The sequence below is a fragment of the Pelodiscus sinensis genome, chromosome 16 (genome assembly GCF_052426305.1).
Source record: "Pelodiscus sinensis isolate ZL-2025 chromosome 16, ASM5242630v1, whole genome shotgun sequence".
NCBI lineage: Eukaryota > Metazoa > Chordata > Testudines > Trionychidae > Pelodiscus > Pelodiscus sinensis.
Genome location: NC_143067.1, coordinates 40,559,901 through 40,575,507, shown reverse-complemented (window position 1 = coordinate 40,575,507; position 15,607 = coordinate 40,559,901). Strand labels below are relative to the sequence as shown.

The 15,607-nt window shown below is 61.2% G+C and overlaps 1 protein-coding gene across 1 annotated transcript; it reads left to right on the top strand.

Moving 5' to 3' along the window:
- The first annotated feature begins 2,768 nt into the window (after positions 1-2,768).
- Positions 2,769-14,850, top strand: HBEGF (heparin binding EGF like growth factor). The gene is made up of 6 exons (XM_075900093.2): positions 2,769-2,938; positions 3,194-3,373; positions 7,665-7,842; positions 11,739-11,894; positions 12,424-12,516; positions 13,632-14,850. Exons 1-5 carry the CDS (start codon positions 2,896-2,898, stop codon positions 12,494-12,496), a joined length of 630 nt encoding a protein of 209 aa, XP_075756208.1. The 5' UTR covers positions 2,769-2,895; the 3' UTR covers positions 12,497-12,516; positions 13,632-14,850.
- Positions 14,851-15,607: the final 757 nt, after the last annotated feature.

The window sequence follows — 15,607 nt, the reverse complement described above, 5'->3', positions numbered from 1 at the left end:
ACTGCCGTTCTGGGGCCCTGTCTACACTACGGGAGAAAGTCGAATAAGGTTCACAACTCCGCTCCGAGAACAGTCGAATTTCCGCGGCATCCCCACTGCGGGAGGTCGATGGGCGAAATTCTCCCATCAAGATCCCTTACTCCTCGCAGCCTGGTGGAGAACTGGAGTTAACGAGTGCACCGTCAGCGGTTGATTTAGCGGGTTCTTACGAGACCCCCGAAATCGAACCCAGGAGATGGATCTCTGGCGTGTGGATCTCGGGAGACATGAGGACGAGCCCCGAGTCTATGAACATGACATTTGCAATGGCAAGAAAAACACCAACGTCAACATGCTCAGGGGAAGATGGGAAATGCCGGAGTGGATCAGACCATGGTCCTTCTAGTCCAGATCCTGTCTCTAGCGATGGCTGGTGCAAGAGGCCTCAGTGGAAGGTGCAGGAACCTGGCAGATGTAGAATAATTTGACCCCCGATTAGGTCTCATAGTTAGCGATTGCCTGAGGCACGAGGTTTTATCGTCCTTTTCTAGACCATTCGGTATTTTAGAAACTTTTATCACAACCTCTCCTGTTGGTGCCACTCTAAGGTAACAGTCCCTCGCTTTTCAAACTCCGCACAGGAGAGTTTTTCCAGGCCTGAGTCAGACTTGTGGGGATTTTCTGACCCTCCTCTAATTCTGCAGAATCTTTCTGAGCTGGGACGATCCGACCTGCACCCAGTATCTAGACGAGGCTGCACCGTTGGTTTACATAAAGTCATGAGTCTCCCTAGTTCTCTATCCCATTCTCTCTGCTATCGAATGTCTTGCAGCTGCCCAGCGAACAGAGGCTCCCACTGAGCTGCCGACAGTGGTCCCCAGGCTGCATGGCCGAAGCAGCCGCCTGTAGAGCTAGCCATCTCGCTGCTCTGCACAATTAACAACATTGTGACTCGCCATTAACACCATTCTGTGCTTTGCTAGCATCTTTTCATGCAAAGATCTCACAGCGCTTTACTGGGACTAACAGTTTAAGCCTCACGACAGTCTTTTGGGGATTGATTTGTGCATTCATCTCCTTTACCCACCAGTGAACTGCAGTGCCTTCTTGGGTAGAGAACCACAGCTGTCTGACCACTAACAGAAACAATTCCTATCAGGAAGTGAACAAACACCAAGATCCTGCTGCTCTATTATCCCCACCCCTTGTGGAGTCATTCGTATTGGTGGAAAGGGAGTGCAAACAGGGTATAAAATCCAATCCGATTGGTAGCTGGGGCTGGGCCAAGCTAAATACCAAAGTTGGGCAGTAATTTCTTTGATCACCCAAGCCAAGGTTTTATATGCATCATACGTAAGATGACACTTGTAACCGAACAGCACCTGTGAGCCCCACACTGGGGCATGGCTCAGAACTCACTGGGAAGAAGGCTGCTGTTACCTACAGAATCAGCACCATCAGCCACACAAAGTGTCTTTGGAGTTCGCCTGCTCCAGAGAGCGGATCGGATCAAGTAAACGACGCTGCGGCATTCCTCTCCCTGGCTGGCTCGGTCACCCTGGTGAATGCCATTACTTCCCATTTAGCAATCCTGAATTTCATCAGCCATTTTGTTGCCCTGTCACCCTGTTTTGTGAGATCCCTTTGTAGCTCCTTGCAGCCTGCTTTGGACCTATCGATCCTCTGTCATTTGTATTGTCTGCAAATTTTGCTGCTTCACCGTTGACCCTTTTTTCCAAATTGTGTATGAATACGCTGGCCAGCACCAGTCCCGTACAGATCACCGAGGGACACCGCTAGAGACCTCTCTGCATTGTGCAAACTGACCATTTATCCCTACCCTTTGTTTTCTGTCTTTTAACCAGTTACTGATCCAGGAGAGGACTTTCCCTCTGACCCCAAGACAGCTTCCTTTGCTTAAGAGCCTCTGGGGGGGAACCCTCCCACAGTCTGAGTACACTATATCCATTGGCTTATCCTTGGCCACATATTTGTTGGGCTGCTAAAAAAATTCTCATGGCTTGGTGAGGTAGGCTTTCCCTTTAAAAAAAAATAGATGAGTCTTCCTCCAAAATAGTGTGTTCATCCATGTGCCTGATCAGTCTGATCTTTACTCTCCTTTCAACCAGTTTGCCTGCTCCTGAAGTTAGGCTCACGCGCCTGCAATTGTCAGATGGATTCTGGTGCCTTTTTAACAAAAATCCCTCTCACACCAGATACCTCCAGTCCCCGGTCCAGAGGCTGGCGTAAGGCACAGGCGAGATACCAGCGCCACTATTTCATCAAGTGTGTATTTCAGTCCTTTCCAAATACCACCTGGTCCTGGTGACTGATCGCTGTTCGGTTTGTCATTGACTGGGGCGGTTCCCCCATGCCTCACCAAACAAGAGAGGCTCCGGGGGATCCCCTTCCTGCCATCCTGGGGGGGAAGAACACAGAATTGAGTTTCTCGAGAGTCCCTTTGGCACCCGCTCTCCAGGGGCCTCTCCACTGTTTGTGGCGCAGGCGCCCTGCTGATGGAATTGGTTTAGTCTCTAGGGTGCTAGGACCCAGGGTGGGTTTTATTGTGTTAAGTTACAGACTAACCGCCCCCCCCCCCGTGTTGCGTCTTTCGCTACTTGCCCTTCGCCTTCTTTCCTGGCCTGATTAGTCTTTGACACTTGCAGAGTGTCCCCCAGGAAACCCGCTGCCTCCCCAGCGCCAGCTCACTAGGGAATTCCCCTCCCAGCCGTGGGCGTGACAGCAGCCGGGCCCCACCCTCCAGCCTCTACCCCCCGCGCGGGCCGGGGCCGGGCCCAGAGCGCTCTTGCGGCGAACGGACACGTGTGCGCCCGGGCCGAGCAGAGCCGCCTGGCGCCTGACGCGAGCTCCCGGGGCGATCTCAGGGCCGAGCCCCGCGCCGGGCAGGGCAGCGACATGCAGCGGCTGCTCCTGGCTCTCGGCGTCCTGCTGGCGGCAGGTGAGGAGCGGGGCGAGCGGCGGCTGCGCGCAAAGTTTGTTCCCGGCCGGGCCGGGGCGCGCCGGGCGCTGGCCCCGCCGCAGCCCGGTCCCCGGCCGGTGCCCACGGTCCCGGCGGGCGGGAGGCCGCGTAACGGGCCGGGCCGGGCCCCGCGGGAGCCGTTCGCAGCCGGCGGCGGGGCGCGCACCAGAAATGCCCGGGCCGGGGCGAGGTGCCCGGCGCTGTCCGCTCAGCAGCGCTTCTCTCCCTCCGCAGGACGCTCCGCAGCGGCGCCCGGAGCCGCGCTCGAGGTGCTGCGGGGTCCGGGCTCCAGCGAGGCGAGCGGCGGCCGGTCCGTGGCCCCAGAGCTCCGCAGCGGGCAGGGGCTGGAGGAGGAGCGCGCCCCGGACGGCGGCAGGGTCTCGTCGGGGGATTATTTCCTGGAGCTCCCGAGAGGTGCGTGTGTGCGGGCGCGGGGGCGGGACGGGCAGAGCCAGGTGGCCTCCCTGCGGGCGGGCGGGGCAGCCGGGCCGGATCCGGGGGTGGGGGCCTGAGCGTCATGGACCCCACCTTGCTCTGGGCGCCGGGCTCCCTACGCGGGGAGGGACCCGCTGGCCCCCGGGGAGGGAGTCGGACGTAGCCGAATGCACAAGCAGGTGCCTCGCTTCCCGCGTGTCCCGGGACTCCGCCGGCTCCCCGCGCTGCTGTGGAGTTGGGGGGCTCGCACGGGGGCCTGGCTTGGGAGATCGGGGCGGGGCGGGGCCGGGCCGGGGGCAGGGGGAAAGTCTTGTAAGTCTGGGCTCTGCCCGAGCAGGAGCGGCCCCGAGGGTAGCCGGGGGGGGGGGGGCGAGCTGAGGCTTTGCCTAATGTGGCACTGCCCTGCCGGTGGGAATTGGCGGGGGAGGGAGCCAGGCCAGCACGTTCCCACGGAAATTCCTGCTCCCTTGCTTTGTGCGGCTCGGTTGTTTTTAGCAGTTCCTGGGCGCTGGCTCTTTGCCGTCCTGTGCCCTGCCCCTGCCCCTGCCTGGCCCCCGCTACATTCCCGGTGACCCCCCAGCCCAGCACCGCCTCTCCCGTCCCCCTGCCGGGCTGCCTCAGAGGGCCCTGCTTGCCCACCCCCAGTGCGTCCCCCGCCCCGCCAGCTGTTCTGAACAGCCCTGGGGTGGGAGGAGACTGCAGGGGCTCCCCCTCCCCAGGCCCTGACTGACCTGGGGGCAGCAGGGGGGAGCATGTGAAGTCTCTTGCTCCCTGCCCCACCCTGCAAGGGGGCACCGGGCTTAGAGTCACCCCCCAGGCGCAGCTGGTGACCAACTTCCACTGCTGAGCCCCTGGCAGGGCGGGAGGAGACTGGGGGTCCCCCCCAAGCCCTGATCGACCGGAGGGGGGGGGAATGTGCGATGTCTCCTCCCGCCCTGCCCCCGTCCTGTGGCGCTTCTTAGCAGCGTGCGCCCCGTCTAGGACGGGAGCAGGGCGGGAGGAGGCTTCGCAGGCTCCCCCGGGCTCCGATTGGCCAGGGGGCGAGGGGGGGAGCACGAAGTCTCTCGCTTCCTGCCCTCAGGTGTGTGGGGCTGTCGACCGCCAGGGCGGACTCAAAGCGCTGCCGGGGCCCTAGGCTCTGATTGGCCGGGGGAGTGGGGGAGCGGCAGGGCCTCCGTGGGCTGGATGAAACTGATTGGTGGGCCCGCGGAGGCCGTTTTGCCCCCTATGCCCTGGGGCCCCTTCCCAGGCCCAGCACTCAGTCCCTGGCCACGGGCAGCCATTGGTAACGTGTAATGGCTTGAAAACCCGGGGTCCCATGGGCGCTGCGCACCCCTCCTGGGAGTCTGTGCCAGGCGTGGGCTTCCCGCCTCGGCAGGATGGTCCCCAGGTCCCCACAGGAAGGTCTGGGACTCCGCGTGGCTCCATGCAGCTGAGAGCATTGCATGCCACCCCTCCGAGCGGTCACCCCGGGAGTCACTCCCTGCCGCCCACACCCCTCCGATCAGCCGGGGGTTAGTCACTGAGCGGGGGGCATTCGGGTCCGGCGTCGCCCTGCTGGGCTCTGCCCATTCGTGTCCGGGGTCTCTGGGTGGCCACTCCCCTTGAATCCAGCAGCAGAGGGGGCGGCAGCGTGGTCGGGGGCAGGATTTGAACAGAGACACGCTCGGACCTGGTGCTCCCAGTGTGACCCCACTGAGGTCACTCACTGCGCCCACGCAGGCCGCTTGCCTGCCGCACCCTGACACTTTTCCTCCTTCCCCGCCTTGTCATGGTTCCTCTCCAGCTCTGACGTGGGCCCAGCTTTGCAAAACCAGGCTAATCTATTGCACCACAGGGGCTGGGCTGGAGAGACTCATCCCCTCTCCCGGCCTGTCCTCATCCCCAGCCTTGCCCCTCACTTCTCCTTTCCTGCCCATTCTCTTCTCACCGCCGGCTCTCACAGCCCCCAGCCCTCCGTCCGGAGGCAGCCCCAGAGATGTCTCGTTAGGAGGGGCGCTTGGATACGACCCCCGCACCCCCCATGCTCTCTAGGAGAGCGCTTCTCGGGGGCGGGGGTTGCACCCACTGGGGAAGGGAAGGGAGGGTCCTGAGGAGCAGTCGCTGACAGAGGGCACACCTGGCGCCCCGCATGGCCTGGCCCCCCCGCTGGGCATTTTCTCTCGCTAAATGACGTGGGTTGGTCGGTGCCGCCCTTGGCGCCAACCAAGAGGATTGTGACACTAGTTGAGGAAGGGTGGCCCGGGGGGATGGGTTGACACACACAGCTGGAGGGCGTCCTCTGTTCCTCCCTGGCCTTGGACGCCTCCCTCAACCCCCCTCTTCCTCGTGCCTCTCGCCGCTGCGTCACGCCCAGCGGAAGGCAGCTGGCCGGGGCACTGGCCAGTCCGGAAGTCGCTCTCTGTGCTCGGGGGCTGTGCCGTCTCCCACCCCCCTTCCCGCTTGGTGTGCCTGTCGGCCTGCTGGCCAGGGCGGAGCGACCGACCTGGGAGATGGCTTCCCTCCCCGATGCCATCCCACGCTGCAGGGCCCCTTGCTCTCCGCTCCCCTAAGCGAGGGATTCGAGGCACAAGAGCTGGGCGGGGGCGAGGAGAAGTGAAAGCAGCACAGTGCGGCTTGGCGCATCCTTCCCTTTCCCTGCGAGAGTGACCCTCTGCCCTGCGGTCCCTGTGCCTGCAGCAGGGAGATAGGCCAGCGGGGCGCTCGCCGGACACGCTCTCCTTCGGGTTTGGCTGTCGCTTGGCTCCTCCAGGCACGTGAGAACGTGTCCAGCTCCCGCCTTGCCCGAGGCAGCTCCTGCTTCTGTTTCTCTAACCCTGGGGGGCTCAACCTCCCTGTACCGCCCAGCCCTCCCCTGGGCGTGGGGCTCGCAGGCCAGATTCTGCTCCCCACGGAGGGCTGCTGGGGATTCGGGTCTTCCTGCCAGCGAGGGAGCGTATTGGAACCGGGCCTGTCAGCCTCGAAACGTGGGGCTGGAGGGGACCTCGCGAGGTCGTCTAGCCCAGCCCAGTACCGAGCCAGGGTCAAAGCTACCCAGAGCATCCCTGGCAGGGTCTTCTCCAGCCTGCTCCTAAACACCGAGTAGCGGAGATTCCACACCCACCCTTGGAAGCCTCTTAGCTACCCCTAGAGTTAAAAGTTTCCCCCAATATCTCACCTGGATCTCCCTTGCTGCACATTAAACCCTTTAGACTTGTCCTACCTGCAGTGTGCGTGGAGGACAACTGATCGCTGTCCTCTGTAACGGAGCTGACGACTGTTCTCAGCCCCCCACCTCCCCTTTGCTGGTCTTGTTTTCTCAACTTGCCTAGTTTCTGTAACCTTTCCTCCCACGTCAGATTTTCTAAATTGTCTCCTGTTTTAGCTCTCCACTTTGTCCACATCTCTCTGCAAGTGAGATGCCCCGCACGGGGCACCGTGCTCCGGCTGAAGGCTGCCCAATGTTGAGTGACGCAGGACGCGTTCTCTCCCTTTGCTTATTTCCAAATGCCTGTTGATACCCTCTAGAATGATATCAGCCTTTTTTGGCCACGGCATCACCCTGACTCATGGTTGCCACATGTCCAGTGCTGTTTGGGGCTGTCCCATTTTCAGGGAGGAATCGTACTTCCTCGGAGCCTGCTTGAGGAAGCAAAGTAGGTTACGACAAAACATCCAGCCCCGAAAGCCGATGTCCGGGCACGGGGCGATGTTTGGAGGCGGAGTGGTGAAGGCACATGGCGAAGGTTCCTTCGCTGGGTCACTGACAGCCCCACAGCCCCTGAGAGCTTGTCCAAACTTCCTGTCCCTTCATTCCTGCTCTGGTTTCAGAGCCCCCAGTGAGGCAGGCGAAATGCCTCCTGCGTGGTGCTGGATGTTGTATGCTCCCACGGAACACACAATTCGTGATCAGCACCTGGCAGGATTAAGCGGTTTGCTTTTTGCAATTTCCTTTGAGCCACGTGCGTGTCCTGGTGCTTTAACCCTTAATGGCAGTTAATGGAACAGCTGGAGTGTCCAGAAAGAGAGAGTTCCCTTCCCCTCCCCTCATCACAGCACAGCACAGAATAGCAACAGGTGAGATCTGGATCGTCCTGTGTCTGTCTCTGAATTGGCGCTAACTTGTTCCCTTATTTCCTTTAGGGATCATAAATGCCATGTTGAAATCTGCCACAGTAGTGACCCCTCTAGCTGGGGGCAGGCAGCTTTCCCTCGGGGCAGATGCCTGACAAAGCGCCGTGCTGGCTTCAGTTGAGTTGACTTGCTGTTCTTCTTTCAAATTGTCTTCCAGTTGCCTTCTTGTCCAAGCCGGAAGGTCTGGTGACTCCAAAGAAAGAAGGGAATGGGATGAAAAGGAGGAAGGGCAAAGGCAAGGGAAAGAAGAGAGACCCATGCCTGCGGAAGTACAAGGACTTCTGTATTCATGGAGAATGCAGATACCTGCGGGAGCTGAGAGCGCCGAGCTGCATGTAAGTTATCAGCGTGTGTCTGTCCTGGGGAAGCCTTAGTCATTGTTCCTTGCATTCTCTAAGCCACACACAGGAAGAGGTCGGAGGTATTTTTAGTGCATCCGCGGAGAGCCCTGCGCATACAGAGCTTGAACCTGCGTCTGCTCTGTGCTCTGTGCTCTGTGGACTCGGCGAGCGAGGGAGCTGCCGGCTTGCAGAGCCCTGTGCCAGCTGCCGCTCGGAGGTTACTGTTCTGTGGTCGTGGGCTGGGTGGGTTTGTGCATGGCTCCGGCACCCGGTGACCAGCCCTGGACTCCGCTGAGTCAGGGTCCAGAAGCGGGTCCCCTAGGGCACAACCCTCCGCCTTCCTGGGAATTCCCCAGCCGCAGGCCCGGCCTTGGGGCAAGGCGAGTGAGGCGGTTGCCTTGGGCCCCGCGCTACCCCGATTCCGCCCTCCCGCCCCCCCGGCCCCTCACTCGCTGCCCTGGGCCCTGAAAACTCTTTAGCCAGGCCTGCCCAGGCATCTGCCTTTGGGGTGCCACACGAAGCTGCGTGGGCCCTGAGCTTAGCCTGCAGGGAGCCCGCATGACACGGCTTCCCTTCGCTGCTGCTGGGCTACTGCAGGGCGCTCGGTCGCCCTTCCCGTCACACCCGCAGAAGTGGGAGCCAACTTCAGGAAGCGGCTTCGGAAGTGCCGCCCCTCCACCGCGACTCCCGCCGGGGCCCGCAGGAGCTGAGATGTTCTGCCGCGCTGAAGAGCAAGCCCTAAGGCAGGGGCTGAGCTCTCCTGCCGGTCTGGCCGTGGATGTCTCCAGTTGGGCACCGAGCACCGGCGGCAGCTCTGCTCAGCAGCTGCTCTCCAACGTGGCTGTCCCGTCTCCGGAGGCTCCTCGAGCTAGCGTGTCCCCAGCGTATTGTGCAGGCAGGGGAGAGGATCAATGAAGAGTCACGGGGAGCTGGAAGGAGCCGCTTGGTCCCTGGCATTGCAGAGTGCCGGCGTATTCTTCCCACACCAACAGCTTCCTCTTGAAGACGTCTTCCGAGCACGAGACTTAACTGCGCTTTTGTTCAGCGTCCGCTTACGCCCTGGCTGCCATCGCGCAGCCCGACAGCCAGGCCCACCGGCCGCGGGAACTGAAACGAGAACCCTGGAGAGCACCCGCGGCCGGGAAGGACGTGGCGCTGGCCGGGGGAGATGGGCGAGATGCACCTGGGCTCTTCCATCTCTGCTGTCGAGGCTTCTCCTGCTTCAGCCGATCCCTTGGGCGCAAGAGCGGCAGGTTCTCCCTCGGCAGCAGAGCGCGCTCCCTTCGGCTTGTCTGGCCCTGGCGATGGGGCGGGTTGTCTCCTGAGGCCGCTTCCTGAGAAGCTCCCTTCAAGGCTGTTGTCCTGGTGCGTCTGGACAGGGCTCAGCTGGGAGGCCGGAAGGGGACAGACAATCCCTTCGACTGCAGCAGTCCTGCCTGCCGCGCCAGTGCCACGACGGGGAGGCAGCCGTGCGAGCGGCAGGAGAACGTGGCGTTTGGGCGGTCGCTGTCCCCGTCCCAAGCAGCCAGGGCTGAAGACAACCGCGTCCTGCCAGGCTCCTGTGGAAGCGGCTCCCGTACGAGCCATTCCTCTGTGTGCCCGCGTCTTGGGGCTGCGAATTCAACGTCCTCTGCCTCTCTGGGGGGCTGCCTCTGCATCGGCCTTCGGAAGCAGGGAAGCGTCGGTCCCCTCGCCCGCTGCAGCTGACGCCAGTGAGAGTGTGGGCAGTGGGGATGCTGGCCTGAACCTTGAGGCCTTTTCTCCCCCACCTCCGCAAACCACTGACGGGACGCTGCAGGTTTCTGGCCACTGCTGACGTGCGCGGCGACCGAGCCAGGGGCTGGGAGCGGCTTTGTCCTCTGGAACCAGCCCCCTGAGCTACCCCGGCCTGTCCAGGGATCTGGCTGAGCCCTGGCCCGTGCTGTGTGCACCCTCCCGGGGCGAGTGCTGCCCTGGGAGCCTCTGAGCGTTCTCAGCCGGACGCTGCAGCTGCGGGAATTCCTAGCACAGCGAGCTGCTCCCAGCCCCGGCGTCGGGCAGTCTGCTGTCAGGGCCCCAGGCCGTTGGCAGCCCGGGCTACCGCAGAGCACCCAGCGCCTCTGGGGGCGGAGGAGTCTCCGGAGAGCCAGGCCTCTGACCGCACTCCTGGATGCTCTTCCTTGCCCCGCGCGTCCTGTGGTGACAAGGCCCAGGGGCAGCTCTGGAAGGAGGTGGCTAGAGGGCAAGGGCTCCCTCAGCATCTGGAGGCCGACTCTGCTGATCCCATGAGCTCGCTTCTCTAGCGCTCCCTGCCTCAGTTTCCCTTCTTCCCCGGCGAGAGCCGGGGCTCCCAGGTGGCTCACTACGGCCATGCTCAGGCCTTAAACAAGCTCAGAGGAATCCAAGGTTCCCCGGTGCTGTGCCTGGTACCTGTGGGGAAAGCGGAGGGGTTGTGACAGTCCAGCCCTGCTCCAAGCTGCCGGCTTTTCCGGCCCAGCTGGGGCCGCTGCTGTGAGCTGCCTTGTGCCCTTTGCCCACAGTGGTCGTGGGAGAAGGTTGACGTGCCAGGCCCCGGTGCCCACTGACCGCACCTTGTTCTGCCGAGGGCCCTCTGGCCCCTCCGCTCCTGCGTGTAACGTGAGCATCGGAGGCTGGCGATGACCCAGCCCCGCGGCATGCGCTGGCTTTCACGGCGCTCGCTCGCTCTAAACATGGGACACTTGATCTTGAGTCTGGAATGCGTCCACGTTTGGTGAGACGCGCGTCCCTCGCGGGGGGGGGGGCCTGGGGCTCATGGGGGGGGGGGGATGTTTGGCTGTTTACGTGATTCTCCTCTGCGTCCCTGCGAGGGCGGTGGGGTAATTAGCCTCCTGGCTCTGAGGCGGATCTTATTTCTGTTACGCGAGTGATCACCTGGCCGGGGGGGCTCGCGTGTCGGGGGCGTCTCTCTGCTCCGGTTTGAGAAGGGCGCCTGTGGGGGAGAGCCTTGCTCAGACCTTTCCTCTGCCTTACCCGGCGTGGGTCAGACCTGGCCGGGGCTCCGGGCTCTGGCCGGGGAGCTGAAGAGGGAGTCCCCGGCCGAGTCCCCGACGTGCTGGTAGAAGCCAGGGAGGGGAAGTGTAGCGATTAGTCCTGTTCCTATTTTAACGGCCTCCTCTCAGCCTGGACCGACCGGGAGCCGGGTGACTCACGTTACCAAGCGACCAAGCTCTTTGATCCTGCTGGTCGGGGTGAATAAGCCCCCCCGGTCCCTCCCTGCAGCCTGCTCCCTTCGCCCACACTCGCCCCCGGTGCGGGGCAGACGTGACTGGACGAGGCTGGAAGCGCAGGGCAGCTGTTCTGACACGTCTCCTTTGCCAAAGCCCTGAAGGTTTCCAGTGTCCTACTCCCCGGTGAAATGCAGCCAGCTCTGGGGAGCAGCCAAAGGGACCCCAGCCCCTGCGTGCCAGCAGGATGCTTGGGAGATCCCACGGCATTTCCACGGACCGTGCTCCCATGTCCCCACAGACCCGGGATTCAAAAGCCCTCCGGGGAAGGCGGCAAGGGGACTGGCTGCCTGGAGTCTAGTGTGTTCGCACGGGACTGACTCCATTTTTCTGGGGCTCTAGGGCCAGTTCCCGAATGCCAGCCCCATGCCAGTAGCAACGCCCCAGGCTGCACTGGGGACAGAGAGAGCAGCAGCGATGTTGGGACCTGTCCAGGACACAGGCCTTGGCGTGGGAGGAGATTGGGGCCTGGAGCATGGAAGTGCTGAGCAAAGGGTGGAGCCCCCGGCGTGGGGCCGGGGGGGGCGGGCATTGCTGTGTCGCGTGGGGCTGGAGGGCGGTTCCACAGATGATTAACGTCCCGGCACAGCTGCCTGGAATGCCCTGGGGCCACTGTCTCTGACGCTGTCTCCCCTCCCCCACCAGCTGCCAGCCAGGGTACCACGGCGAGAGATGCCACGGCCTCACGCTCCCGGTGGAAAACCCCTCCACCGGTTACGACCACACCACGGCCTTGGCCGTCGTCGCGGTGGTGCTGTCGTCCCTGTGTCTCCTCCTCATCGCCCTGCTGCTGCTGCTCAGGTGAGGGGGGGGCTGCCCTGCGCCGGGGGGGGGGAACAGACGGCAGGAGTTCAGGCCGTGGCCTGCCACTCGGGGTGGGAGGAAGGAGGCTCCGTGACACATCCCCTGAGCCTGAGCCCGGAGGGGAGAACTGCTGCCGCTGGCACCACGGCAGATGGTCCTGGCGAATGTGGCCTTCCTCTAACGGGACTGGCTGCCCGATGGCGTTATACCTGGGCTGGCCTTGCTAGCCAGTTCTGCCCCGGCCCGGGGTACTGTGGGGAGGGCTCGGTGTGTTCCCAGCGCAGCCCTGGTCTGGGGGCAGGCCCGGCAGTGGCAGACCAGCGGGGAAGAGGGGTGCTGGTGGGAAGCAGTTGCAGTGCCCCCCTTTCTCCAGACCCCAGAGACGCGCGTTGCACCCCAGGGCGGGGCCGCGCCGGAACATGTGATGGTCCATCCCGTGGCCAGGGTGAGACCAGGCCTGGCCCCGTTCGGCTCCTGCTGGGGCCTCGCCAGCGCAGGCTGCTGAGTCCGTCTCTTGGGCTTGCAGGTGTCACAAACGAGGGGTTTACGATGTGGAAAACGAAGAGAAAATTAAGTTGGGCCTCACCGGAAACCACTGACGGCTTTGGGGGCCTGCAAGGTAAGCCTGGCGCGGGCGCTGTGGCACGCCGGGGCTGCCTGCGCGAGGCTGCCTGTGGCCCTGCTGGGCAGCAAAGGCGCAGGGAGTGGGCCTGGATCCCCGTGTGGCAGAGCGGCTGGAGAACCCACCAGCCCAGTCCCAGTGTCTCTTGCAGCCTCGTGTCCTCCTAGGACTGAGCCCAAACCCCACTTCTCTGGCTCAGCCCCCAGCCCCCTCTGGCTGCTGCTCCTCTATGCGTCCCCCTTCCTCTGCTCTGCCCCCCAAGCCTCCTGTCTCCCTGGCTCCCCCCTCTGGTCCTGGCCTCCCCTCGCCATAACTGGGAGCTGTTTTTTACTGTTCCTCCCTGTCCCTCGGGGATTCCCCTTCCTCCGCCCCACTGAGTCATCCCCCTTCTTCAGCTCTTGCCTTAGAAAATCCCTCCCTTCTGCCCTGACTACTCAGGCCCCGGCGTGTGTGGCCCACGGGGCCTGGTCTGCGACCGCAATTGCGGCTGCGCCCGCCCCGGGGGACTGCGCGTTGGCGGGGGAGGGGAAATGCCCCTCGGTTGGTCTGGACGCTGGCGCCAGACACGCTGCCAGGGCGTCCTAGCGAGAGAACCTCGCGGCTCCCGGCTGGGCGGGTTCGTCTCTGCAAAGGGCGGGTGCTGTGCTGGGGCGCGGGGGCATCGTCTCTGGGAATGCTCAGCCTCCCAGTGCCCCCCCCACGATTCCCACGTGATCGTGGCGCCGCAGAGAGGGGCTGGGTAAATACAGGCACTTGGGTCCGACCCTGGCGCGGCTCCCCCGGGATCGTCAGGAGCTGCAGGTGATCGTGCCTGAGAAGATGCGGGATGTTGTTGCTACCTGCCTGCACCCCTGATCCCGCAAGATCTGAGTGGCTGCAGGGAGGTCGGTGGGAGGTCAGAGGACTCCGCATCCTGCTGGGTGGGACACTTGCTCAGGCTTGGATCCAGGGAGGCACTCACGCACAGCCTGAGTTCCAGGCCTGGGCAGGAGTGTGTTCCTCCATCAGTGCGTCCGTGCGCGCTGTTGTGCGAGGATGCACACCACCCCCGAGCACCTTGCACGAGGCACCAGCCGTGACGTGAAATGACCCAGCCTTGTGTTGTCTTCCAGGGTTCAGCAGTGAAGCGATTCTCCCTCCAGCGAGGAGCCAGCCTCAGCCAGTGAACCTCTGTTTATCGGACGTCCTGAGACACAGGGGAGTTTCCTGGAGTGGAAGGGGCTTGTGTCAGGGAATCGCTTCACTGAAACACACACTCAATGAGCCAACCTGATCCTCTGGCAGGGAAGACAGTGGCAGGAGAAGCAGCGTTCGCTGGGATGGTTTCCCGTAGGCAGTGGAATTCCTTGAGGAGTCTCAGCTGCTTGAGAAGGCTCCTGCTGTGGATGAAAATCTGGACCTTAGCTTTCGAGCTTTGCTAGGGGCAGGAGAGTAACAAAAACCGGCTGAATTTGGATCCTTCATACTCACGCTGAGGAACTAACTGTGAAAGACTGCGACTCCCCAGAGACGGACTTTGCAGCTTTATTAGACAGGGCTGGGGAGAGAAACTATTTAACAAGAGATTTTTCATGTTAAATTATATATTTATTTTAGATATACTGTACATAGTATTTATTTAGGGGCTGATCCTGCAGTCTGAAACTCCACAGGAGTTTTGCTTTGTGTTCAGACAGCAGGATTGGCCCCTTCCCTTTTTAAAGTGCAACATTAATGTTCTAATAATTAACACTGTTACGAATGTGTAGCTAGTACTTACTGAGAACTGGAAAATGATTCAGATCATTTTAATGTGGCAGATTTGCGACGATGTGTCCTTACTAACTATTGTCCATTGCTGTTCCACGTGGCACTGGTGGGGGGGGGGGGGGAATATGGGCAGCTTGAGACATTAAATACCAATTTTCAAGACTTTTCTCCCCTCTTGAGACGCAGCCAATGATGGGAAATCCTCTGTATGGGGGAAACTGCGTGTGAGTGCAGCACCGCTAGAGCTGGTCCATTCTGCCCAAACATTTCTGTTGTTTAAAACCAAACTCGCCTGGTGCTTACTCCAGCCTCTGCGGTTGGATAAAGGGGTAGTGGCTACAAAGCTTAGGCCCAGCAGCAGAGGTGCAGGAGACCAGATGCTCCACCTGGTCTGAACCCCCAAGAAAGTCTTATGGGCTTTCTTCCCTCACGGGGATTCCTGAAGTTCCCACCTTAGAAGAAGTTTGGGTTCTTCCGCAGGTCAGATTTCTGAGGCTGCAGTCAGGACCCTCGGGCTGTTGCACCTTGTGCTTCCAGAACTGGTTCAGATGTTACAATCGAAATAAAAACCACTTAATTTCACTTGTGTGTCCTGTTCCTTGAGCCCTGGGTTGGGACCCCCTGGAAAGCAAAGTGAGGCGTAGGGCATGTCAAAGCCGAGAAAGCGGGCGGTTTTCCACAGAAAATCTGCTTTTCTCACTTGTCTGGCTGCATTAAGGCCTGTGTAGAAAGAAAGAAAAGCCCTGTGCCTTTGGGAAGCTGAGAAGCCCAGATATTTTGGGCCCAGATATTTGATGTTTCATGTGAAATCCAGATCTTCGATCCTAATGCCATTCCTTAGTCCCGTGGTCACCAACCAGTAGATCGCGATCTACCGGTAGATCTCAGGGGCTCTAAGAGTAGCTCTTGAGCCCTCTCTGAACTGCGCACCTGCACAGTGCATTTACATTAGATTTCCTCATGTAATGTAGGCGGGGCTTCAAGGAAGGGGCGGGGCAGTAGATCTTCACCTGTTCTGAGACTTAAAAAGTGATCTTGGGTGTAAAAAGGTTGGAGACCACTGCCTTAGTATAACCGGGCACATTGGTGCTGGCTGGGAAGTCCTGGACTGTGCCCGATCGAGTGTTTATTCCTTTCTTAGATGAACGACACACTCAGGTGCTTAGGCAGTGACTCGGAGACGCCCCCGTAGCCAGCACCGAGGTCTCCTTTTGACTGAGAGAAGAATAGCGAATTCTGTGGGAGCCTGCCAGTGACGCATTTGCCCGCTGCCTTCGCTGGGACTCAGAATTCCTCCAAGCGCTCTGGGTGCCCTTTGTGTAACGCCTGCAGGTCGAAG